The sequence below is a fragment of the Pseudopipra pipra genome, chromosome W (genome assembly GCF_036250125.1).
Source record: "Pseudopipra pipra isolate bDixPip1 chromosome W, bDixPip1.hap1, whole genome shotgun sequence".
Taxonomy (NCBI): domain Eukaryota; kingdom Metazoa; phylum Chordata; class Aves; order Passeriformes; family Pipridae; genus Pseudopipra; species Pseudopipra pipra.
The window spans coordinates 31,245,518-31,272,215 of NC_087580.1; the positions used below are offsets into that span (position 1 = coordinate 31,245,518).

At 52.6% G+C, this 26,698-nt stretch overlaps 4 protein-coding genes across 4 annotated transcripts in view; 3 read left to right on the forward strand and 1 right to left on the reverse strand.

Moving 5' to 3' along the window:
- The window catches only part of LOC135405272 (zinc finger protein 501-like), an 895,895-nt gene that overhangs the window by 630,969 nt on the left and 238,228 nt on the right, over nucleotides 1-26,698 (forward strand). The gene's annotated exons all lie outside the window — the stretch shown is intronic.
- LOC135405451 (olfactory receptor 14J1-like) lies at nucleotides 371-1,359 on the forward strand. Its single transcript, XM_064640148.1, has one exon. The coding sequence runs from the start codon at nucleotides 371-373 to the stop codon at nucleotides 1,337-1,339; it is 969 nt and encodes a 322-aa protein (XP_064496218.1). The 3' UTR covers nucleotides 1,340-1,359.
- On the forward strand, nucleotides 17,515-18,475 carry LOC135404571 (olfactory receptor 14J1-like). Its single transcript, XM_064639308.1, has one exon. The coding sequence runs from the start codon at nucleotides 17,516-17,518 to the stop codon at nucleotides 18,473-18,475; it is 960 nt and encodes a 319-aa protein (XP_064495378.1). The 5' UTR covers nucleotide 17,515.
- Nucleotides 25,247-26,249, reverse strand: LOC135404573 (olfactory receptor 14A16-like). Its single transcript, XM_064639309.1, has one exon. The coding sequence runs from the start codon at nucleotides 26,213-26,215 to the stop codon at nucleotides 25,247-25,249; it is 969 nt and encodes a 322-aa protein (XP_064495379.1). The 5' UTR covers nucleotides 26,216-26,249.

Here is a 26,698-nt window from a genome sequence, read left to right on the forward strand (position 1 = left end):
AAACCTGTGACACTGCCTTCTGCTGTCCTGGTTTTTCTCAAAAACTGGGAGTGCAATGGGAGCAGTTTCATGTGACACAGCTGAACACCAGGACAGGCCCCTGTGCCCACCATGCCCATGACCCCACCGGTGGAGAGCAGGGCTGAGCCCTCACACCAAGTGGGCAGAGGGTCTGCTCCGCATGGCAGATGTAGTGAGCCTCAACCAGGGCTCCAGCCCTGGAGCTGAAGGAGAGACTCCTAGAAAAGGAAAACCAATGGAGCAGTGAGAGGGGTGCTGGAAAGTGGCTTTCAATTTTCCCAGAATGTTCTGCCCTAACTTGTCACTGTTATTTCCTACTTGAACAGTGCCCCACATCTAGAGGCAACAAATGCCCAACAGCAGCTCCCTCAGCCAGTTCCTCCTCCTGGCATTCGCAGACAGGCGGGAGCTGCAGCTCCTGCACTTCTGGCTCTTCCTGGCCATCTCCCTGGCTGCCCTCCTGGCCAACGGCCTCATCCTCAGCGCCGTAGCCTGTGACCACCACCTGCACACCCCCATGGGCTTCTTCCTGCTCAACCTCTCCCTCACAGACCTGGGCTGCATCTGCACCACTGTCCCCAAAGCCATGCACAATTCCCTCCATAACACCACAACCATCACCTACACAGGATGTGCTGCACAGCTCTTTTTCTTTTTCTTCTTCATGTCAGCAGAGTATTTCCTCCTCACCATCATGTGCTACGACCGCTACGTTGCCATCTGCAAACCCCTGCACTACGGGACCCTCCTGGGCAGCAGAGCTTGTGCCCACATGGCAGCAGCTGCCTGGGCCACTGGGTGTCTAAATTCACTGTTGCACACAGCCAATACATTTTCCCTGCCCCTGTGCCAGGGTAATGCCCTGGGCCAGTTCTTCTGTGAAATCCCACACATCCTCAAGCTCTCCTGCTCACAGTCCTATGTCAGGGAACTTGGGTTCATGGTGTTTGGTGTCTGTTTAGCATTTGGTTGTTTTCTTTTCATTGTTTTCTCCTATGTGCAGATCTTCAGGGCTGTGCTGAGGATCCCCTCTCAGCAGGGACGGCACAAAGCCTTTTCCACCTGCCTCCCTCACCTGGCCGTGCTCTCCCTGTTCCTCAGCACTGCAGCATTTGCCTACCTGAAGCCCCCCTCCATCTCCTCCCCATCCCTGGATCTGGCACTATCAGTTCTGTACTCAGTGGTTCCTCCAGCATTGAACCCCCTCATCTATAGCCTGAGGAACCAGGAGCTCAAGGATGCCATGAGGAAACTGATAACTGGGTGTTTTTCAGAAGCCATAAACTCTCCTTCTTCTCCATGTTATGTACCTCATTAAAGGCCAATCCTTTTATGTACTTCATTAAAGGCCCACCATATCTTCTCTATTTTTTACTCCTGGTAGGAGTGTTATTTTGAGAGAATTTGTTCACATCAAAAACTCTTTATATATAAAAAGATATATATAAAGATGTATATATAAAAGTATATAAACACCATTTTCAATTCTGTGTTTGCCTTTCTAGCCTGGCCCACAGGCTGTACAAATTGGCAATTGTACTTGCTGTGTACTTAAGCCAAATAAAGAACTCTGCATTGGCTTGTTTGCCTGACATCTTTCCTCTCTGACTTCTCTGCAGCTGCAGGGTCAGTGCCTCTGTGCAGAGCTGGGCCAGAAAAGAGTCCCAGCAGAGCAGCACTGCCAGGGAGCAGCAGCCCTTCTCCTGCCTGGCCTCCTCTCCCTTCCCTTCCACACTGTCCTGCAGAGCCCTGTGTTGTTGGAGGCCTCAGTGCTCTGGCAGTGGGTCCCAGTCCTGCTGCAGGACTGTCCAGGGACTGCAGGCAGGGACAGCCACGGGCACTGCTGGCACAGAGCTGACCTCTGCAGCAGCACTGCCATCCTGCAGGGGCATCTCCTCAGGCCAGGGCCTCAAAGCTTCCATCTGCTTTCCACTTTGCTCTCCAGGATGTGCCCAACACCACGCCCTGCAGAGGAAAACAGCAGTGACCAGCACAAGGGTGGGAGTGCTCAGGGTGGGGGCACCCAGCAGTGCCCTGGCACAGCCAGCACCGCTCCCAGCACTGGCCTCTCACCCCAGGCCATTGGGCTTGTTCTTCCCTCCAAGGAGGGACAGCAAATGACCAGCTCAGGAGTCCATGTTTGCACTGCATGGACAAGACATGCCCATGTGTCACGGCTTGGGGCTGGGGGGTGGAAGGCTTAGACAAAGTTGATGGCAGAAGCCGTCTCGTTGAGCTACGAGGTGCAGAAAGGACCCCCTTGCTTTCTAAATTCCTTCTCAGAGAGGAGCCTGGGGGTGGCTGGATCCAATCTCAGACTCAGGTTTTGGTTTAGACTGAAGGAATTATAGAGATGTGATTCGATCACTTTGTCCTGCAGGTTTTAGTGATGGCAAATCAGAAATATTTCTATAAATTGAACTATTTATTATGACAAATGAACAGAAAATTGATCAGACAAGTGAACAGATGAAAATCCTTAAACAGAATTATTTACTACACAGTATAAAAGCCAAAAACCCCTAGCAGTATAGTGTAAGATAGGACAGTGCAGTCTATCAAAGTAATTCTATTAAAGCAATTGGATCAAAGCCAGGAAAATAAAACAATCCTGAAGCAGAGATTGAGGTAACTCACCCCACAACCACAGGGGGTAGTTCTCTCTCTTTCACTTAACCCCTGGGCAGTGACCACAAAGAACTGTCCCTGCTTCATGGCAGAAGCTCCACACACTTCAAGGAAGTCTGTGGAATTATCTGACACATGACAGTTGGACGGGGCTTTTATAGTTATTAAGGGTGACATACTTGCAGGCCAGGGAGCAGCTTATCTGTCAAATCCTGCTTTGGAAAGCAGGATGTGTGTTTGAAGTTTCATGAAGCATTTTGGGTTTAGCATAATTCAACATTAAAAACAGCACCTTGACAGCAGCAGTAACTCAACACAGAGAGCTTGCATTGTTTGCATTCTCTGACCAGTTTTTAGGTATTATCAGAGCAGAGCATCCTGCCAGAAATGGCCCCTTGATTCCATGAGGTTGCAAAAACTCTGAGAGCTCCTTTAGTTCCATGAGGCCCTGCAGTGTCACAATGGCCCCTTGATTCCAGGATGTTCCAAAACATCCCAGGGTTCCCTTGGCTCCAAGAGGCTCCCCAGTGTCCCACCGGCCCCTGGATTCCAGGAGGCCCTGCAATGTCCCAATGGCCACTCGGTTCCAGGAGCCACAGCGGCTGCCGCCGGCGTCTGTGCCCGGAGCCGCCGCTCCCACGGGGCTGCCGCACTCACCGCCGGGGTTGCCGCTCGCGCAGCCGCCGCTCTGCCCCGGCTGCACCGGGACCCGGCACCGCCTCGGGCCTGCGCTGCCGCCTCAGCGGCCACAGGGACACAGGGATGGGGGACCTTTGCTCTGACACTGAGGGGGCCTGGCTTTGTTCTGCTGGGGTCTGGGCTTTAGGAAAATTGCTGTTCATTTCCATGCTCCACTGGAACACCTCCTGAATTCCAAAGGTTTCCTAATCCAGGGGCAGGGGTTTCTATGGCATCGGAGGTGCCGCCCCTCGGGACACATTGTCAATAAACCATCCAGCTGATTTGGATGGGTGTAAGAGCTGGGGAACACAGGATAATCAGTCATCCCCTGAAAACCTTGGAACATTCCCTACCTGAATCATAACCCAAATGGAACAGTTTGGATCCAATTCCCAAATAGTTTGGAAACTCCAGTCATTCCTGACACCAGGATGGAAATTCAGCAGATAACTAAAGCCAGTCCCCTTGGGAGCCCACAACCAGCGGGGCTGAGGGAGGCCCTGGCAGCTCCCCAGCACCTCCCTCTCAGTGGGACACCTCTGGCAGCCTCTCCCAGCTCGGGAACCCTCCAGTTTGCGACACTCCAAAGACCGTTGCTGATGCCCAGGAAAATTCTGATCCCCCTCAACAAACACTCCTCCAGCTGTGACCCTTGTCTGTTGGGAAAAACAAAGGGATTTGGGGGAGTGTTTCTCTGACAAGGGAATTTTGGAGAGGGACCTTTCCACAGCCAGCTCTTGATGTGTCCACACATCTCTGCCTGGGTGTGGGTGTTAATTGACTGTGGTGGGAATGTTGTTATTGGGAATCTCTAATTCAGTCACTGTTAAAATTGTAGCAAATGCTATTGAATCACTTAATAACTGTCAAACTGGTCAATAATTAAATGCTAGTAATCTCTTTTGCCCCCTTATATTTGTGTCCAAATCCTTTGCACCCTCACCGTCTTGCATCCATAGGCTCTGTGTAAATCATTCGTTTTCATCAAAAAATATGTATTTTTTGTGAGGTCCACTTTAAAATCTTCCTCCTTAGCTAAACTACAAAACAACTCTAATTAGTTGTTGATGTCTTAAAGACAAATAAAGAAAGAAAAACAATTTGTTTTTCAGTGTTTTAATGGGTCCCACAGTGTGTTTGGAGTTGCATCAGCTGTCAGTCCAAAATGGATCATGTCAGAACTGGTGAGGCTGGGGGGTGAGGAGCAAGGTTGATCATCCAGGGTCAGTGTGGATCTCCTGAGGAGACACTCAGCATCAAGATCACTTGGAGAACATCTCTGTCACCTCTTCTCTGAACTACAAAATTATCCATCAATGAATTAAAACAAAAAAAGTACAAATTTGAAGACTTGTTTTGAAATTGCCTTGAAGACAATTAAAGGAAGACAAAGAGATCCTGAGGGATTTCTGGAATTTAATGAGCCCCACAGTGTGTTTGCAGCCCAGCTCATGATCCTGAGGTACTGAGAGAAGATTGAAGCAGCTGCTGAAGAAGTCAGAAGCCAAACTCCAAGTCCTTTGAAGCATTGCTGGGCCCCACTGAGGGCAGGCACTGCCAAAGCCTCCCCAGGGACTCCTTGGAGCAGCTCCTTGGAGGCCAGGAGTGCAGGCAGACAAAGGCTCTGGGCAGGCCCCTGCAATGCTGAGCAAAGCCTGCCTTGGTTTTGTGGAGCACAAAGGCCAAGGCCTGAGCCCCAGGCCCTGGCCCAGCAGATCCTGTCCCTCCCGGCTGGCTCAGGGCTGTTTGGGGGGCACTGGGATGGGAGGGGGAGGAACAACAAAGGCCAAAACTGGGCAACCCCTGCCAGGCTCCTGAGGGAGGGGCGAGGCAGAAACCAAGGGCAGAACCTGCCAGGAAAGTTGCCTGTGGTGGCCTGAGTGGCAGAGGCAGCTGCCAGAGGCAAGGGGACAAAGGCCTGGGTGCCTTTGGGCCTTGCAGCCCTGCCAGAGCCCTTGGCCATCTCTCCTGCAGGCTGTCCTGCCCTGGCCCTGCTGCTGCTCTGGCCTTGCAGGCTGCACACACCCCTCCTGCTTTCCCACCCCCTCCCAGCAGCATTTCTAGACCCTCCCTGATGTCTCTGCACCAGCTCTGGCTGTTCCCTGGAACACAAAGCCATGCCATCATCCTCTTAGTGACCTCTGGCACCATAAGGTTCCCCTTCGAGTAACATTCCTTTTTCCCCACCTTCAGTCTGAACCTTCCAAGCTGCACTTTACAGGTTTCTTTTTCTTTCCAGCACCAGGAAAAGCTCGATCCTTTCAGATCTGCTCTAGACCCTCTCCAGTTCTTCCTCATTACTCCAGAATGGGGAACCTCACACCCAGACAGACCAGTCCAGATGTGGCGACCCCAGGGCTGAGTCCAGGGGGGTGACAACTCCCTTGTCTGGGTGCCCACACTGCCCCCAAAGCAGCCCCATGTGCAGTTGGCCTTATTAACCTAGATCCTGAGCCCTGTGTGCCACAGGACATCCCTCCCAGAGCCCAGGCCCTTCTCCTGGGGGTCACTGCAGAGCTGAGCAGGTACAGGTCACCTCCCATTCCTCTGCCAACCCCCTGGGCCTGCTCTGGGCCCTCCAGGTCCTTGCCCTGCTCCCAAGGGCTGTGGGGGTGCCTAATGGTCAGGGTTTGGGGTTTGGAGCTCAGGGTGGGGATTAGGCAGAACTTTGGGAGGTTTGTTGTTCTGCTGGCAGTTCATGATTAGAGGAAGAGCTTGTTGAGCTGGGTCAGGATTAAAGCTTGGCTTTTCATACTGGTAATACAGGTTTGGGATTGGGGTGGGCACTGGAGTACAAATAAGAGTCTGGAGTTCTGGGATTGGGCTTTTTCTGGGTTGGAATTAGAGCAGTGGATTCCTTTCCATGGGAGGGGCAGCACTTTTAGGTGGTGTTGGGGCTTCAGGTTACAGAGTAAAGGCCTACCAGGAGTGTTTGCACAGTCAGTGTTTCAGCACCTTCAGCATTCCCTGAACCTGTTTTTACCTCATCAAAATCCTTCCTCTCTGTTGGTCAAGCCCCTCTTTCCTTCCCCAATTTTCCTTCCCTTTTGTCCCAGTTCCTCCCAACCTCCTCAGAACTTTCATCAGGATGGGCTCAGCTTTGTGATAACACGGTGCAACCTCATGGAATCAAGGAGCCACTGTGAAACTGCAGAACCTCATGGAATTATGAGGCCATTGTGACACTGGGGAAACCCTTGGAATCAAGAGGCCACTGGGACACTGCAGGGCCCCATGGAGCCAAAGGAACCCAGAGACAGTGGGCAACCTCCTGAAATAAAGAGGCCGTTGTGACACTGCAGAAACCCATGGAATCAGGCCATTGTGGCACTGCAGGGCCTCTTGGAAACATAGAAACCCTGGGCCACAGTGGAATTTCATGGAATCAAGAGGCCACTGTGACACTGGGGAACCTCATGGAACAGAAGGAATCCAGGGACTTCTTCTCGATACCAGAGTTGGGAAAAGACCTCAGCCTTCAGGAAGTGCCTGGAGGGGAACCCCTTTGCTGCTGGAACTGCTGTTGTGGAGCCCAGCCCTGTCCCAGCAGTGCCCAGGGCCTGTCCCTGCCTGTGCTCACAGGCCTGACCCACAGCAGGACAGTGACTGAGCTGCCAGAGCACTCAGGCCTTGGGCACGGACAGGAAAGGAGACGGTGGGAGTGCAACGAGAGCAGCTCTGAACAGACCCAGTTCAGGTGCTCCCTGGCAGTGCTGGGACTCTTTTCCCCTCCACATCTGCAAACATGGAAATGTCCTCCAGCTTCAGGGGAGGTCTTGGAGGAAGAATCTGGAAAAAAGCATTTGTGTCCTTTCTTACACTCAGAGATTGTGATTCCTCATGTACAAACTAACACAGGGAGGATGTTTGACAAATACCTTGCTGCACAAACTTTTATTTTGTTTAAATGCACACAAAGCATGATTTCTGATTTCTACATTTTGTGGGTGAAAAAAAAATGAGGTAGAGAGTGAATTATATATGGGATGAAGAATAAAATTTCAGTGTTAATGACATGAACAGAGGAAAAAAACAGGAAAGCCCCCCACCCCAAACACTATCAAAAGCTTTAGAAGGCAGGCTGTACTCAAAATGTGTTACACAATGAGTGTTCTGCAGGAGAAAAGAGGCAGGTTATTGCTTCTTAAAAAAACATCCAGTCATCGTTTTCCCTATGGCTTCCCTGAGCTCCTGGTTCCTGAGGCTGTAGATGAGAGGGTTCAGTGTTGGAGGCACCACCGAGTACAGAACTGCCACCATCAGGTCCAGGGACAGGGAGGAGATGGAGGGAGGCTTCAGGTGGGCAAATGTAGCAGTGCTGAGGTACAGGGAGACCACGGCCAGGTGAGGGAGGCACGTGGAAAAGGCTTTGTGCCGTCCCTGCTGAGAGGGGATCCTCAGCACAGCCCTGAAGATCTGCACATAGGAGAACACAATGAAAACAAACCAGCCAAGTTCTAAAGAGAGAGTAAAAAACATAAGCCCAATTTCCCTGAGGTAGCCTGAGTGTGTGCAGGAGAGCTTGAGGATGGCAGGGATTTCACAGAAGAACTGGCCCAGGGCATTGCCCTGGCACAGGGGCAGGGAAAATGTACTGGCTGTGTGCAGCAGAGCAATGAGAAAGCCAGTGGCCCAGGCAGCTGCTGCCATGTGGGCACAAGCTCTGCTGCCCAGGAGGGTCCCGTAGTGCAGGGGTTTGCAGATGGCAACGTAGCGGTCGTAGCACATGATGGTGAGGAGGGAAAACTCTGCTCCAAGAAAGAATATGAGGAGAAAAACCTGTGCAGCACATCCCATGTAGGAGATGGTTCTGGTGTTCCAGAGGAAATTGTGCATGGCTTTGGGGACAGTGGTGCAGATGCAGCCCAGGTCTGTGAGGGAGAGGTTGAGCAGGAAGAAGCCCATGGGGGTGTGCAGGTGGTGGTCACAGGCTATGGTGCTGAGGATGAGGCCATTGGCCAGGAGGGCAGCCAGGGAGATGGCCAGGAAGAGCCAGAAGTGCAGGAGCTGCAGCTCCCTCCTGTCTGCAAATGCCAAGAGGAGGAACTGGGTGAGGGAGCTGCTGTTGGGCATTTGCTGCCTCTGGTTATTGTTTTCTGTTGAGGAGAAAAAAGGCAGAACTGAATTAGGCCAGATTCAATCAGCAAAACATCTTGCATGTCTCATAGCAATTCAACATTCAGGGCCTCTTTTCAGGAAGATCTCTCTGCATCCCTCTCCCCGAGCTCTGGGTTTTGCTGGCTGAAGGGGGCACTGAGAGCAGGGACCCTGGAATGGGCTCCCGAGGAATCCTTCTTGCTGTGCAGTGAGAGGCAACTTGGAGCACAGAGTGACCTCCAATTAAATGCACTTGTGATGTATCAAAGTGTTTCCAGAACTGCTGGTCACAGTTTGCCCAAGGGCAGAACACAGAGAGGGGATTTGGGGGACTTGATTTTATTCCAGTTCCTCTTGCCAGGAGGAGTTGGGATGATTGAAATCTCTGACATTTCTAATGTGCTCCAAGTGAAATCTTGTGAGTTCTGAGAGGCAAAGGGGTGGTCTCTTGGTGCAGAGACAAGAGCTGGCCATCTTTCCTGTTCACAGCTGGCCCTGGCTGGCAGCTTGGAGCTGAAGGGGGATCACCCTTAGGAATTCCTTAAAAAAAGAAACAAGGCACTTCTAGGAGCAGAGGAATCCTGTTTCAAAGAGCAGATTGACAGAATCCTTGCCTTTCCTCAGGATGCCTGATTAGGATCTCATCTCTATCCTCCCAGACTGCCACACAGAGGGATCATTGCAGCTCCCAAGTACAGCTGCCCAGAGCATTTCCATGGATTTAGCACTGAGAAGTTTTCTCCATGGGGCTCCTGTGCAGCACAGAGATACTATGGCAGAGCTGTGCCCTTCTGGAGGGCACCTGCAGCCCTGCAGGACACCCAGGCAAACAGCTGAAGACCCTGAAGGTGCCTGGAGGGCACTTGGGCACTTGGCTCCCACAGACACATCCCCACAGCAGCACCCAAAGGGTTTGTGTCTGGACAGGAATCTGCCACCCCCAAACCCCACAGTGGCTCAGAAAACCCACTGGTGAGAACAAGGAGAGCCCAGGCAGCAGGGGATGGCAGTGAAATGCCACAGTGCTGCTGCCAAGGGAGGAGGGACACAGAGAGACAGCTGGAAATCAGGGCCTTGTCCTTGCCTGGGCTCTGGCTGCTGCAGGGCAATGCACAGCCCAGCCCCCGTGGGCCTGAGGGCACAGGCTCTGCTTAGGCTGGGAAAGGAGCCCAAGTAGGAGCTGCTCAGGGAAGGGGTCTGTGCCACAGGGACAGCAGGGAGGGGCCCCCATCCCCCTGCCCAGCCCTTGTGGCAGCAGCTGCCTCTCCCTGCCTGCCTGTCTCTGGGTGAGGAGCTGTTCCTGCCAGCAGCCCCTGCCTGTGCCCAGCTCAGCTCCCTGCCAGTGCTGCCAGAGCCATCCCCAGCCCAGTGCCCAGGGGCAGCTGTGCCTGGGCAGGGGCTGCAGAGCAGATCCCAGACAGCCTGCGGTGGCTGGGAAGGGGGAGGTGTTCTGGGGGGATGTGCTTCCTGAGAAGGGCCCCTGGAAATGGCAGGAGGTGGAGCTGAAGCTGTGAGGAGCCCTGAGCCTGCAGCTGAAGGGCCCTGCCCAGCCCTGCCCTGCCCTGAGGGGTCACTCCTTCCACCCACACCTTCTCCCTGCAGGGCTGTGGCAGCTCTTGGCCGGGCTGAGAGCTGACCCTGGCAGGCAGCAGAGTCCCTGCCCCAGCACACAGAGCCCTGGGGGCAGGACCCTGCTCTGCACCACAGCCCTGGGCACCCCTGGCTGCACCCCCACCTTCCCACCCCACAGCCAGCCCTGGCACAGGGAACCTTCTGGCCCTGGGCCTCTGATGGGGCAGCAGCAAGTCCTGCTCTGCAGCAGCTTCTCCTGCTGCACCCCAGCAAATCCAGCAGAGCCATCCTGACAGCTCCTGCCACTGGTGCCATTTGGCAGCTGGGAGAGGCACTTGCAGGAACTCACCTGCACTGCTCTGCAGACAGAACCTGACCGTGGCAAAGGGCTGGCAAGGTTCCTGCCCTGAGCAGCTCTGCCCTGTCCTCCCACCCCAGGATCCCTTGAACCTCCTGCTCCCTTCTCCTCTCTGCCCTTGCTGCCTGCAGCTCCTGCCCTGCTCTGCCATATGGCCACTTCCCCTGCACTGCAGCAACTGGGAGAGTCCTGCTGAAAGATCCTGGAAGCTGTGGGATGTGCCAGCTTTAGGAGATGCCTCCAGGAAGGGAAGTTAAACTTTCCTACAGCCAGAGAATTCTTCATTCAAATCCTGGGAAGGTTTCTGGCATAGTGAGAGCTCAGTCACCTCCCAGCCTAGGCTGCCTCTCATCTCTCTGCCTTCTCTCCTGTGCCCTGGGTGCTGCAGGCAGTGCCCTCAGCCCTGCTGGGCTGTGCAGAGGAGCTGCTCACCAGCAGAGCTGTCTCTTTGAAGCTCTTCTTGCTTGCCAGGAGCTCCCTGTGTGCCAGGAGCCTGGCCCAGCTCAGCAGCACAGCAACAGCCCCAGGCAGCCCTTGCTCTGCCCCTCTGGGCTCCCTCCAGCTGTCCCTGGGGCTCCAGGGGAACCTGCTGGCACACAGCTGAAGGAAATAATGATGTTCCTTCTCTCAGCTGGGCACACACACTTCTTTCAGCACTGTCATTTCTCCAAACACACACAGAGTTAAGTCCAAGTGTCCCTTTTTCATGTCCCATTATTAGACAGGAAACCCAGACAGTGCCCAGGAGGGATCTCCTTCACCTGCACTGAGGGAAGGGACTCTGCTGAGTCAACAGAGGTGTCTCCTTGTGGCTCTGCAGACCTGGGGCCAGAAGGACACTCAGCTCCCTCCACAACCCCCATGGGCTGGGATTCCTCCTGCCCCACTTCAGTGGGCCCAAAACAGGCACCTGCAGGTGACTCCTTGTCCCAGCTCCCATGGCAATGAATGAAGACCAAAGCCAGGAGTGACCTGCTGGGACACAAAGCCCTGGTTCCTTCTGAGGGGCCAGAGGTGACCGAGATTCCTGCTGGGAACTGCAGGCTCCAATGGAGCAGTTCCGAGGAACAGGGCAGCAGCTGTGGGATCTTCTTGGAGGCTACTGGGACATTGCTTTGGCCAACTTCAGTGGCAGAAGGGGCCCACATGTAGGACAGGGGAACCTGTCACTGTTCCTTCTGTCCAGGGCAGCCCCTAGAGGTGTTCAGGTGACCAAATGGAGTCAGGTGGCACAGGGAGAAAGGTCTCTCTCCTGTTCTTTAGCAGGGTATTTTCTATATGTCCTTGGAGTATAATGGCCATTGTCTCATGGACATCCCTTCAATGCTGAACCTAATTGAGGGCAGCTGAGCCTGGATTGAACAGCCAAAGAGGAGCCTGTAGTGCCAGGGGAGGTGCCAGGGCTCTGCAGCACAAGTGCAGCAGCTGCCATGGACAGCACAGGGCCTGTGCAGGGACCCCGTCCCCATTCCCAGCAGTTGTGGGACAGGCACCACCCAGGGCTTCTCAGACACATTGGGTGCCTTTGGGGCAGGGAGTGAATCCCAGCCCTGCAGGGACACAAAGGCTGTCCCTTCTCTGCCCAGCCAAGGCCGGGCCAGGCACGAGTCCAGAGCACATCAGCCCAGGCTGTCCACACTTGTTTCCTCCCTCTGCTGGCTCTTCTCTCCCCCAGCATTTCAGCAGCATGTGCTGATCTCCTCAGGGATCAGGTCTGTGATTTTCCCCCTGGCCTGAGTCCCAGCACGTCCACCCCCAAGGCCATTGTCAGCAAAGCCTCTGCACAGCCCAGCTCTCGGGGCTTTCAGAGCAGCTTTCCCCACTGCAAGTCTGTTCTTACCCCCGGTGCCCCCACTGAGGGGCTGCAGCCAGACAGGCCCCAATGCCCTGCGTGTGGGGCACAGGCAGGAGGAGCTGCAGCCCCAAGTCTCTCTTCATTCCACTTGCAGGCAATAACAGCCCAGGCCTGCTGAGACAGTTCCCAGGTTGCAGGGCTGTGATGTGTTGGGAGAGAAGGCCAAGGAGACACAGGAGAGAAAGAGCAGGAGAGAGGTGTCCTCAGCAGGAAGGAGCTTCTGGGACCTGTGGAGCTGCTCTAGGGGATGAACAACTTGGGTGAACTTTTGTGGGTGAGGGTCAGAGGAGAGAGTGGTTTGGGTGACCTTGTGGAGTGAGAGAAAGAGCCCATTCCAGTTTGCGTTGATAACCCTGGAATTCACTGGAAAGGCACCACAACAGGATGCAAAGAGTCCCAGAGGTTTCTGCAGAGTCTTGGTCAAGACAGCCCTTGGGACACAGGCCTTTAGAGCAGAGCTGCCAGGTTGGTGGACGACAGGGAGGTTCATCTGCATCTGCTTCTGTCCAAGAGGAACCAAGAGGTTGCCATAGTAACTGACTGTAGAAATGGGAATGTATGCTGGTTACCATGGTAACAGAAATGTATGATGGTTGCCATGGTATTTGACTGTACCAGTGAGAGGTATGTTGGTTGCCATGGTAACTGATAGTGGCAATGAGAATGTATTATGGTTGCCATGGTAACCGTCTGTATCTGTGGGAAGTATGATGGTTCCTGTGGTAAATGACCATAGCAATTGGAATGTATGCTGGTTTCCATGGTAATTAATTGTAACAATGGGAATGTATGCTGGTTGCCATGGTAACCGAGCATAGCAATGAGAATCTATGATGGTTGCCATGGTAACAAAACGTAACAATGGAAATGTGTGATGTTTGCCATGGTGACTGTAGCAACGAGAATGACTGATTCTCGCCATGGTAACCGACCGTAGGAATGGGAATGTATGATGGTTGCCATGGTAACTGACCATGGCAATGAGAATGTATGATGGTTGCCATGGTAACCGACTGTACCAAAGGGAAATATGATGGTTGCCATGGCAACTGTCTGTAGCAACTGAAATGTGTGATGGTTGCCATGGTAACTGACTGTCGAACGGAAAATGTATGCTTGTTGCCATGGTAACTGACCATAGCAGTGGAAGTATGATGGTTACCATGGTAACTGACTGTGAAACAGGAATGTATGCTGGTTGCCAGGGTAACCAACTGTAGCAATGGGAATTTATGCTGGTTGCCATGGCAACCGACCATAGCAGTAGGAATGTATGAAGGTTGCCATGGTAACTGACTGTAGCAACTGAAATATGTGATGGTTGCCATGGTAACTGACTGTAGAACGGAAAATGTATGCTTGTTGCCATGGTAACTGACTCTAGAACGGAAAATGTATGCTTGTTACCATGGTAACTGACCATAGCAATGGGAGTGTATGATGCTTGCCATGGTAACCGATCATAGTAACAGGAATGGTTGCCAGAGTAACTGACTATAGCAATGAGACTGTATGATGGTTGCCATGGTAACTGAGTGTACCAATGGGAATGTATGATGGTTGCCATGGTAACCGCCTGTACCAGTGGGAAGTATTATGGTTCCTGTGGTAAGTGATCGTACCAATGGAAATGTATGCTGGTTGCCATGGTAACCAACCATAGCAATAAGAATGTATGATGGTTGCCATGGTAACAGACCAAAGCAATGGAAATGTTTGATGGTTGCCATGGTAACTGACTGTAGCAAGGGGAATGTGTGATGTTTTTCATGGTAACTGACAGTAGAAACCAGAATGTGTGATGGTTGCCATGGTAACTGACTGTAGCAAGGGGAATGTGTGATGTTTTTCATGGTAACTGACAGTAGAAACCAGAATGTGTGATGGTTGCCATGGTAATGACCGTGGCAATTGTAGTGTATGATGGTTGACATGGTAACTGACTGTAGCAGTGGGAAGTATGATGGTTGCCACGGTAACTGACTGTGGCAACGGGACTGTATGATGGTTGCCATGGTAACTGACCGTAGCAATGGGAATGTGCAATGGTTGCCATGGTAACCGAGCATAGCAATAGGAATGTGTGATGGTTACCATGGTACCTGTGTGTAGCAATGGGAATGTATGATGTTGTTCATGGTAACTGAGCATAGAAATGGGATTGTATGTTGGTTGCCAAAGTAACTGACTGTACCAATGGCAATGTATGATGGTTGCTGTGGTAACTGACCATGGCAGTGAGAATGTATGCTGGTTGCCATGGTAACCAAGCATACCAGTGGCAATGTATGATTGTTGCCACGGTAACTGACTGTAACAATGGGAATGTGTGATGGTTGCCATGGTAACTGACCGTATCAACATGACTGTATGATGGTTGCCGTGGTAACCCACCGTAGCAATGGGAATGTGTGATGGTTGCCATGGTCACTGAGCATAGCAATTGGAATATATGCTGGTTGCCATGGTAACTGACTGTAGCAATGGGAATGTATTATGGTTGCCATGGTAACTGACCGAAGCAGTGGGAAGTATGCTGTTTGCCACAGTCAATGACAGTAGCAATGGGAATGTATTATGGTTGCCATGGTAACTGACTGTGGCAATGGGAATGTATTCTATTTGCCATGGTAACTGACCATAGCAATGGGAATGCATGCTGGTTGTCATGGCAACTGTGATTTACTTAGGCTTTAAGCACGATATTTTCATCTGCAAAAACATTAATGAGTGCCCAGAGATCTCCCAAGATGGGGTTTAAAGGTCTCAAGCACATGAGCACTAAACAGGGGCTAAGGAGCTGTGGTCTCAATGGTGTGGAGACTGAGGACAGCACAGGACAGCCCTGAGAGGGCTTGAAGGGAGGGTTTGGAGATGGTGGATCCTTTTGTCAGAGCAGAAAAGAGCATGAGAAAGAAAGAATTAATGCCAAGTGCAGCTGGGGAGGTCCTGAGTGGACATGAGGAAAAAGGAATTTCACTCCATGGAAAACACTGGGCTGGAACACGTCACCCAGGAGGAGTCTGGATGAGCCCAAGGCTTTGTGTGTGCAGGAAGAGCCAGGGAGGACGCAGAGATGTCAGTGCAGGAAGGTGCCAGCCAGGTGGGGCAGCCGGGGGGATGACGACAGCCTGCAGGGAAAGGGGCAGGGCATGGACACCGTAGGACAGCCTGGGCTGGAGAGGAGACGGGGATGGGGAGAAGCTGAAAGGCCCTGACAGAGCCACCTTCTGCAGGCCTTTGGCCATGGCTGCTGACTGTGCCCCTGATGCCAGGAGAAGGGGAGTGGCCCCTTGCAACCCTGGGGCCTCATGGCCTCCTTGTCCCTGCTCAGCAGCCTGGCAGGTGTCACCCCATGGTCCTGCCCTTGGCATTGCACATCCCACATCCCAGTGCCCCAGGAAGAGCCCAGAGGAATGAGGCAGGGACAGAATCTGCCTTCCCAGGGGCTGGGGGTCAGGGCTTGGTCCTTTGGATTAAGGAAACAAGTCAAGATTTATTCAGCATCAGAGCCACCTTTCCCTTGCTTGTCCATCCTTGTCATCACTGTCTGCAGTTTTCTGCTCTAACTGGAACTTGGAGACACGTTCTCAGTTGTGTCCCTCAGTGAGACTCATTAGCACTACAAGAAACTTAGTGTTTCCATCTCACTTTGACTTCTTGAGAAGTTGTTTGAACTTACTCTCGGGGACTGAGTCTCATGTAAACAACCTCAATGTCCCCTGAGGGTCATGAAATGCCTGGGGCTGTTGCTGTGCTGCTGAGCTGGGCCAGGCTCCTGGCACACAGGGAGCTCCTGGCAAGCAAGAAGAGCTTCAAAGAGACAGCTCTGCTGGTGAGCAGCTCCTCTGCACAGCCCAGCAGGGCTGAGGGCACTGCCAGGGCAGCTCAGGGACACCAGCAGGGCACAGACAGAGCTTCAAGGGGCTCAGCACTGGCAGGAGGGCTGAGAGCTCCCTGCAGGAGGAATCTTGGCAGGGCTGCACAGGGTGAGTCTGTGGCTGCAGGGCAGTGCAGGGGCAGCTCCTGGAGGCATCTCTTAAAGCTGGCCCAGCCCCACTGATGGGATGGGTGAGCAGGGGCTGTTTTGGGGCAGTTTGGAAGAGCTGTGAAGCTGGGGGTGCAACCAGGGGTGCCCAGGGCTGTGGGGCAGAGCAGGGTCCTGCAGCCCAGGGTGTTGTGCTGGGCAGGGACTCTGCTGCCTGCCAGGGGCAGCTCTCAGCTGGCCTGGGGAGCTGCTCCCAGGGCTGGGGCAGAAGGGCTGTGGGCAAGAAGCAAACCTGGCAGCTGAGGGAGGATCTTTTCCATGTCTCAGTGTTACAGGGTCAGACCTGCTCACAGCTCCAGACCACTACACCACATTCAATGGAGAATTTTTTGCAAAACTCACAAAAGACAGGGACTACAGGAAAGGAATTAGTCCTGAGGTGTGTTTCCTGCTTAGGCATTGTAGCAGAGACATTGTTCTCTCAGTTCAGGAGGCTGCACTGAAATTCAAACTTTTTACTCTCAGAGGTGAATATTTCAGGCAGTGTCAGAGATGAGCACAGGATCCTGGGCAGTGCTGAGCCTTCCCTTGGGGGTGGGCACTCTCCTGTCCCAGCCCTTGGCTTCTCTGCAGGAGGGCTCCTGTCCTGCTCTGTCCAGCACAGCTGCACCTCTGGGCTGGCACAGGGGACACTTCACAGGGCTTCCTTTTCAAGCAACACTGCCCTGCTCTCAGCACAGATCTTGGTGGGGTTTTTAAAGATGAATCTGTGTGTGAAGTCCTCTTCAAGGCAGCCCAAGGGAAAGTGCAGGGCAGATGGGAAACAGGCTGAGAGGCACTGCAGCTCTCTTGGCTCTGCAATAAGCAATGGAGAGCTCAGCCCTTCTGCCTGTCCTGGCTCAACACTCTTCAGATTTGTCATCAGAAAAATTTGACCCTAAAGAAACACCCCCAGGTGTTATGACTGTAACCAAAAAACCTAGTCAAAATTATTTTAAGGATACACTGTGCTTCTCTCCTGCAGCCCAAATTGCTCCAAGACAAGAGTACAGGAATTGAACTTTTCAAACAAAGCTCGGTTCCACGTGACATCCCCTGTGATCATGAGAGTTGTCACGAAGCTGAGTCCTTGGCAGCACATGGCCAAAGCTCCTGCCCCTCACAGGACCCTCAGAGAGCACAAACCAGAGAAAAGAAATGCCTTGACTTGGAGGGGAATTCCCTGGAAACTGCACTGCCTTTGCTGAGAGGGGGCTGTCTTAATTGTTCCCTGTGCTTTCCTTTTCTGAACAGACTCTGTCCTAAAAAGCAGCAAATGTCCAACAGCAGCTCCCTCACCCAGTTCCTCCTCCTGGCATTCGCAGACAGGCGGGAGCTGCAGCTCCTGCACTTCTGGCTCTTCCTGGCCATCTCCCTGGCTGCCCTCCTGGCCAATGGCCTCATCCTCAGCGCCGTAGCCTGTGACCACCACCTGCACACCCCCATGGGCTTCTTCCTGCTCAACCTCTCCCTCACAGACCTGGGCTGCATCTGCACCACTGTCCCCAAAGCCATACACAATTCCCTCTGGGGCACCACAACCATCTCCTATGTGGGATGTGCTGCACAGCTCTTTTTCTTTCTGTTCTTCATCATAGCAGAGTATTTCCTCCTCACCATCATGTGCTACGACCGCTACGTTGCCATCTGCAAACCCCTGCACTACGGGACCCTCCTGGGCAGCAGAGCTTGTGCCCACATGGCAGCAGCTGCCTGGACTGCTGGGTTTCTCAATGCTCTGCTGCACACAGCCAGTACATTTTCCCTGCCCCTGTGCCAGGGCAATGCCCTGGGACAGTTCTTCTGTGAAATCCCACACATCCTCAAGCTCTCCTGCTCACACTCAGGCTACCTCAGGGAAATTGGGCTTCTCTCGTTTACTATCTCTTTAGGACTTGGCTGTTTTATTTTCATTGTTTTCTCCTATGTGCAGATCTTCAGGGCTGTGCTGAGGATCCCCTCTCAGCAGGGACGGCACAAAGCCTTTTCCACGTGCCTCCCTCACCTGGCCGTGGTCTCCATGTTCCTCAGCACTGTCTTGTCTTCCTACCTGAAGCCCCCCTCCATCTCCTCCCCATCCCTGGATCTGGTACTATCAGTTCTGTACTCGGTGATGCCTCCATCACTGAACCCCTTCATCTACAGCCTGAGGAACCAGGAGCTCAAGGATGCCCTGAGAAAAATGATGACAGGATGCTTTTCAGGAGCAATAAAGTTCTGGTTTTCTGGTGTGTAGCATTCAGAATGGGCCTCTTTAATGGACCAGCCTTCCTGTTCAGCTTTTTCATGGAGGTCATCAGGTTCATCTGGCAATAATTTTCTGTGCAATTAAATATTATTGTCCATCTGCCTTCTAATTTAGTGTCTACCCATTGAATTTGACACTGAGATGTATAGATGATGAATTGTGCTCACAGCGTATTTTAACAAAATAAAGGACCCTGCAGTGTCTTCTTTGTCCAAGACCCTTCTTCTCAGATGTTCCCAAAGGACAGCACACTGCAGGACAGGGTGTATTTGCAAACAGGAAGGAGACAATAATCCAAGCCCAGCAGCACTGCCAGGGAGCAGCAGTGCTTGGTCTTTGCAGAGCTGCTCTCTTGCCACTTCCACACTGTCCTCCTGAGCCCCTTTCTCCCTGTAAGGCCTGAGTGCTCTCTGAGCACAGTCCTGTGGGCTGGAAGCCCTTGGAGCACAGGCAGGGACAGGCCCTGGGAACTTGTGAAGCAGAGCTGGGCTCCCTTCCAGCATCTCCAGGATGCTGTGGGATCTTCTGAGGCCACTGCATGGACTGGGTCACTTCTTCTGTGTCCTTGCTCCAGGGCTGGAACTCTCCTGCAGTGTCCCCATGAAACTCCTGCTCTCTGCTTTCCAGGTTTCATTTTCAGATCCAGTCTTCCCCTCCTGTTCACAGGGACATCCTGGGAGTGCTTCAGAGCTGTCATCCCAGCGTGGGCAGGCACAAGGTCTCTCCACCTGCTCCTCTCCCCTCCCCAGTGCCACTGTTTTCTGCAGCCTCCTCATCCCTGCCCAGCACAGCCCTCCTGGCACAGTTGGACACAGCCCTTGTTCTACCCCCTCCTCAGGCACCTGCCCAACCCCCTCAGCTCCAGCCTGAGGGCCAGAAACCTTCAGGGCAGGGAGGCACTGTGGAAAATGCTGAGAAAACCTTTCAGCTGCACTCAGATCCAATTGGAGGGGTTGGCCTCGAGGAAGAAATCCCCTTTAATGCTCCAGAACCACCAGGACAGCCTGTGTTGTGTCCTGGGAACTCCTCTGGAAGTGTGGGGTATCGCAAAGGTTTTGGTGTCAGGGATTTGGAGAAGGCTGTGCAGTGTCACTGGGAGACCTCTCCCAAACCCTTGGAAAGGCCAGAGCCAGCCCAGAGCTTCCTGGGGCCTTGGGAAAGGCAGACATGGAACCAGTCTGCAAACAGGGCAGCAAGGAGGGTTGGCAGAGTTCCAGCTCAGGCTGGGAAGGGGATATGGCAAGTCCTCCTGCAGCCATTCCCAGGCATGGGAAAGACAAGGCAGGGATTGCAGAACCCCTGTGGGAGGGAATAGAAGAAGATGTTGTGTGCCCAGACTTCATCAAGGCCCTTGACATGGTCTCCTGTGGTCTCCTTATGGCCAGACTGGTGAGAGCTGGACTGAAGAAGTGGAAGATGTGGTGGGTGGGAAGTTGGCTGAATGCAGAGTGTCAAATAAAATCCATGGTACAAAGTCCTCTTGGCAGCAACTTCCTGGTGAAATCCCTCAGTGACCAGCCCTTGAACACCACTGTAGAACATATTTATTATCTCTCTGTGCAATGGGACAAAATGTATTTTCAAGTCCTTTGTGGATGATGCCAAATTTCAGGGAGCCCTTGAGCAACCTGTCCTGGTTTAAAGACACATATTGGGGTGGGAACTCCAATCAAATGAACTCACTACTCTTTTATTCCCCACAAATAGAGAGAGACAAAATACAAGAAGATATAAGTGAAAAAATAAGAGTTTACTGACAAGAAATAGAGCAGCAAAACCAGCAATACCAACAGAACAGTCCAAAGCAACAGCAGAGAGAGAAATTGCCTCCTCTCTCCCCTGCCCCAATTCGCTTTTGTAAACAGATACAAACAGGGATCAACACGTGCCTCCCTTCCCCCTTTTCCCCCTGAATGAAAAAAGAACAAAAATTAAACCAGAGGAGAGAGGGGGTAAAGCAAAATGTGGGAAACTCTCTGGTCTGAGATCAGTTGTGCTGCCCAAGAACACACTGACTCCAGAGGTGTCCAAGCGGGGCAGAGCCAGCGACTCCGGTCCCTGTAGAGGTGGGGGGGAGGCAGCGACTCTGCTTGATTCCATGGAGTTCTGGGGAGGCACAGTGGGCCCTTGGTTCCAGGAGATTCTGAGATGTCTCTGGGTTCCTTTTGTTCCATAGAGACCCTGCATGTCACAATGGTCCCTTGGTTACACGAGATTCCACAGTGTCCCTGCATTCCTTCGGTTCCATCAGGCCCTGCAGTGTCACGGTGCCACTTGATTCTGCAACATTACAAAGAATCAGAATGGCCCCTTGATTTAAGGCCAACTGCACATGGGGCTGCCTTAGGGGGAGTGTGGGCACCCAGACAAGGAAGTTGTCACCCCCCTGGACTCAGCTGTGGGGTCACCACATCTGGACTGGTCTGTCTGTCTGTCTCTGAGGTTCCCTATTCTGGAGGAATGAGGAAGAACTGGAGAGGGTCTAGAGGAGACCTGACAGGATGGAGCTTTTCTCCATATTGGAAATAGAATGAAATCTCCACAAAGAGTAGCATTGAAAGTTCAGACTGAAGGTGAGGAAAAAGAAATATCACACAACGGGGATCCTTGTGGTGCAAGAGGTCACCCAGAGGGAGTCAGGATCAGCCCATGGCTTTGTGTTCCAGGGAACAGCCAGAGCTGGTGCAGAGACATCAGGGAGGGTCTAGAAATGCTGCTGGGAGGGGGTGGGAAAGCAGGAGGGGTGTGTGCAGCCTGCAAGGCCAGAGCAGCAGCAGGGCCAGGGCAGGACAGCCTGCAGGAGAGATGGCCAAGGGCTCTGGCAGGGCTGCAAGGCCCAAAGGCACCCAGGCCTTTGTCCCCTTGCCTCTGGCAGCTGCCTCTGCCACTCAGGCCACCACAAGCAACTTGCCTGGCAGGTTCTGCCCTTGGTTTCTGCCTCGCCCCTCGCTCAGGAGTCTGGCAGGGGTTGCCCAGTTTTGGGCCTTGGTTGTTCCTCCCCCTCCCATCCCAGTGCCCCCCAAACAGCCCTGAGCCAGCCGGGAGGGACAGGATCTGCTGGGCCAGGGCCTGGGGCTCAGGCCTTGGCCTTTGTGCTCCACAAAACCAAGGCAGGCTTTGCTCAGCATTGCAGGGGCCTGCCCAGAGCCTTTGTCTGCCTGCACTCCTGGCCTCCAAGGAGCTGCTCCAAGGAGTCCCTGGGGAGGCTTTGGCAGTGCCTGCCCTCAGTGGGGCTCAGCAATGCTTCAAGGCACTTGCAGTTTGGCTTCTGACTTCTTCAGCAGATGCTTCAATCTTCTCTCAGCACCTCAGCATCGTGGGCTGGGCTGCAAACACACCGTGGGGCTCATTAAATTCCAGAAATCCCTCAGGATCTCTTTGTCTTCCTTTAATTGTCTTCAAGGCAATTTCAAAACAAGTCTTCAAAATTTGTACTTTTTTTGTCAATTATGGATATTTTTTTAGTTCAGAGAAGAGGTGATAGAGGTGTTCTCCAAGTGATCTTGATGCCGAGTGTCTCCTCAGGAGATCCACACTGACCCTGTATGATCAACATTTCTCCTCACCCCTCAACCTCACCAGCTCTGACATGGCCCATCTTGGACTGACAGCTGATGCAGCTCCAAACACACTGTGGGACCCATTAAAACACTGAAAAACAAATTATTTTCATTCCTTTAATTATCTTCAAGACCTCTAGAGCTAATTGGAGTTGTTTTGTAGTTTAGCTAAGGAGGATGACTTTAAAGTGAAAGTCATGAAAAATATATATTTTTTGATGAAAGGGAATGATTTACACAGAGCCTTGGGATGCAAGAGGGTCAGGGCACAAACGAATTGGATCCAAAGATAAGGGGACAAAAGACATTAGTAGCACTTAATCATTGACCCATTGAACAGTTATCAGGTGATTCAATAGCATGTGCTGTAATTTTAACAGTGACTGAATTATAGATTCACAACAACAACATTCCCACCACAGTCAATTCACACCCACACCCAGGCAGAGATGTGTGGACACATCAAGAGCTGGGTGTGGAAAGGTCCCTCTCCCAAATTCTCCTTGTTGTCAGGGAAACACTCCCCCAAATCCCTTTGTGTTTGCTACCAGACAAGGGTCACAGCTGGAGGAGTGTTTGTGGAGGGGATCAGAATTGTCCTGGGCATCAGGGATGATCTTTGGAGTGTTGCAAACTGGAGGGTTCCTGAGCTGGGAGAGGCTGCCAGAGGTGTCCCACTGAGAGGGAGGTGCTGGGGAGCTGCCAGGGCCTCCCTCAGCCCTGCTGGTTGTGGGCTCCCAAGGTGACTGGCTTGAGTGATCTGCTGAATTTCCATCCTGGTGTCAGGAATGACTGGAGTTTCCAAACTATTTGGGAATTGTATCCAAACTCTTCTCTTTGGGTTAGGATTCAGGTAGGGAATATTCCACGGTTTTCAGTGGATGACTCCTTATCCTATGTTCCCCAGCTCTTACACCCATCCCAGTCAGCTGGATGGTTTATTGACAATGTGTCCTGAGGGGCAGCACCTCCGATGCCATAGAAACCCCTCCCCCTGGATTAGGAAACCTTTGGAATTCTGGAGGTGTTCCAGTGGAGAATAAAAATGAACAGCAATTTTCCTAAAGCCCAGACCCAAGCAGAACAAAGCCAGGCCCCCTCAGTGTCAGAGCAAAGGTCCCCCATCCCTGTGTCCCTGTGGCCGCTGAGGCGGCAGCGCAGGCCCGAGGCGGTGCCGGGTCCCGGTGCAGCCGGGGCAGAGCGGCGGCTGCGCGAGCGGCAACCCCGGCGGTGAGTGCGGCAGCCCCGTGAGAGCGGCGGCTCCGGGCACAGACGCCGGCGGCAGCCGCTGTGGCTCCTGGAACCGAGTGGCCATTGGGACACTGCAGGGCCTCTTGGAATCCAGGGGCCGGTGGGACACTGGGGAGCCTCTTGGAGCCAAGGGAACCGTGGGATGTTTTGGAACATCCTGAAATCAAGGAGCCATTGTGACACCGTAGGGCCTCATGGAACCAAAGGAACCCTGAGAGTTTTTGGAACCTCATGGAATCAAGGGGCCTTTTCTGGCAAGGTGCTCTGCTCTGACAATACCTAAAAAATGGTCAGAGAATGCAAACAATACAAGCTCTCTTTGATGAGTTACTGCTGGTGCAAAGGTGCTGTTTTTAATGTTGAATTGTGCTCAACTCAAAGTGCTTCATGAAACTTCAAACACACATCCTGCTTTCTGAAGCGGGATTTGACAGATAAGCTGTTTCCTGGCCTGCAAATATATCTGGCAGTCAAATCATTGATAACTATAAAAGCCCCGTCCAACTGTCATGTGGCAGATTCTTCCACAGACTTCCTTGAAGTGTGTGGAGCTTCTGCCATGAAGCAGAGACAGCTCTTCATGGTCACTGCCCAGGGGCTGGGTGGAAGAAAAAGAATTAACCCCTGTCATTGTGTGATGAGTTACCTCAATCTCTGCTTCAGGATTGTTTCTTTTTGCTGGCTTTGATCCAATTACTTTAATAGAATGACTTTGATAGACTGCACTGTCCTATCTTACACTATACTGCTAGGAGGTTTTGGCTTTTTTACTGTGCAGGAAATAATTCTGTTTAAGGTCTTTCATCTGGTCACTTTTCTGATCAATTTTCTGTTCATTTGTCATAATAAATCATTGTTTTTCTAGAAATATTTCTGATTTGCCATCACTAAAACCTGCAGGACAAAGTGATTGAATCACATCTCTATAATTCCTTCAATTGAACCCAAACTCTGAGCCTGAGATTGGATCCAGCCACAGCCAGTCTCCTCTCTGAGAAGGAGTTTGGAAAGCAAGGGGGTCCTTTCTGCCCCTCGTAGCTCAACGAGACTGCTTCTGCCATCAACTTTGTCTAAGCCTTCCACCCCCCAGCCCCAAGCCGTGACACATGGGCATGTCTTGTCCATGCAGTGCAAACATGGACTCCTGAGCTGGTCATTTGCTGTCCCTCCTTGGAGGGAAGAACAAGCCCAATGGCCTGGGGTGAGAGGCCAGTGCTGGGAGCGGCGCTGGCTGTGCCAGGGCACTGCTGGGTGCCCCCACCCTGAGCACTCCCACCCTTGTGCTGGTCCCTGCTGTTTTCCTCTGCAGGGCGTTGTGTTGGGCACATCCTGGAGAGCAAAGTGGAAAGCAGACGGAAGCTTTGAGGCCCTGGCCTGAGGAGATGCCCCTGCAGGATGGCAGTGCTGCTGCAGAGGTCAGCTCTGTGCCAGCAGTGCCCGTGGCTGTCCCTGCCTGCAGTCCCTGGACAGTCCTGCAGCAGGACTGGCACCGACTGCCAGAGCACTGAGGCCTCCAACAACACAGGGCTCTGCAGGACAGTGTGGAAGGGAAGGGAGAGGAGGCCACGCAGGAGAAGGGCTGCTGCTCCCTGGCACTGCTGCTCTGCTGGGACTCTTTTCTGGCCCAGCTCTGCACAGAGGCACTGACTCTGCAGCTGCAGAGAAGTCAGAGAGGAGAGATGTCAGGCAAACAAGTCAAGGCAGAGTTCTTTATTTGGTATTTAAGCAGACAGTGAGTACAAGTCCCAATTTGTACAGCTTCTAGGCCAGGCTAGAAAGGCTTACACTGAATTGAAAATGGTGTTTATATATATATATATCTCTTTATATATACATTTATAAGGATTTTTTGGTGTGAACAAATTATCACAAAAGTAACACCCCTACCAGGAGCAAAAAATAGGGAAGATATGGTGGGTGTTAATGAAGCACAGAACACAACTGGCCTTTAATGAGGTCCATAACATGCAGAAGGAGAGTTTATTGCTTCTGAAAAACACCCAGTTATGAGTTTCTTCAGGGCATCCTTGAGCTCCTGGTTCCTGAGGCTGTAGATGAGAGGGTTCAGTGCTGGAGGCACCACCGAGTACAGAACTGACACAATCAGATCTAGAGATGGGGAGGAAATAGAAAGGGGCTTCAGGTGTTCAACTGTGCCAGTGCTGAGGGACAGGGAGACCACAGCCAGGTGAGGGAGGCAGGTGGAAAAGGCTTTGTGCCGTCCCTGTTGAGAGGGGATCCTCAGCACAGCCCTGAAGATCTGCACATAGGAGAAAGCAATGAAAATGAAACAACCAAACCCTAAACAGGCACTAACCACAATAAGCCCAATTTCCCTGCGGTAGCCTGAGTGTGAGCAGGAGAGCTTGAGGATGTGTGGGATTTCACAGAAGAACTGTCCCAGGGCATTGCCCTGGCACAGGGGCAGGGAAAATGTACTGGCTGTGTGCAGCAGAGAATTGAGAAAGCCAGTGGCCCAGGCAGCTGCTGCCATGTGGGCACAAGCTCTGCTGCCCAGGAGGGTCCCGTAGTGCAGGGGTTTGCAGATGGCAACGTAGCGGTCGTAGCACATGATGGTGAGGAGATAATACTCTGCTGAAAGGAAAAAGGCAAGGAAAAAGAGCTGTGCAGCACATCCCTTGTAGGAGATGGTTGTGGTGCCCCAGAGGGAATTGTGCATGGTTTTGGGGACAGTGGTGCAGATGCAGCCCAGGTCTGTGAGGGAGAGGTTGAGCAGGAAGAAGCCCATGGGGGTGTGCAGGTGGTGGTCACAGGCTACGGCGCTGAGGATGAGGCCGTTGGCCAGGAGGGCAGCCAGGGAGATGGCCAGGAAGAGCCAGAAGTGCAGGAGCTGCAGCTCCCTCCTGTCTGCGAATGCCAGGAGGAGGAACTGGGTGAGGGAGCTGCTGTTGGACATTTGCTGCCTCTAGATGCGGGGCACTGTTCAAGGAGGAAATAACAGTGACAAGTTAGGGCAGAACATTCTGAGAAAATTCAATGCCTCTTTCCAACACCCCTCTCGCTGCTCCATTGGTTTTCCTTTTCTAGGAATCTCTCCTTCAGCTCCAGGGCTGGAGCCCTGCTTGGGGCTCACTACATCTTCCGTGAGGAGCAGACCCTCTGCCCACTGGCTGTGAGGGGTCAGCCCTGCTCTGCACCGGTGGGGTCATGGGCATGGTGGGCACAGGGACCCCTCCTGGTGTTCAGCTCTGTCAGATGGAACTGCTCCCAGTGCAAAAGAGTTTGTCAGCATTTGCACTCCCAAAAAGAACCAAGAGAGCAGAAGGCAGTTTCAGAAGTTTGGGATTGTTTTCAGACTCCATTCATCTTTTCTAAGGAGTGTTCCTGGATGTCAGAACCCCTCAGCACTTCTGATGCACTCGAGGAGAACAGAGCAGAT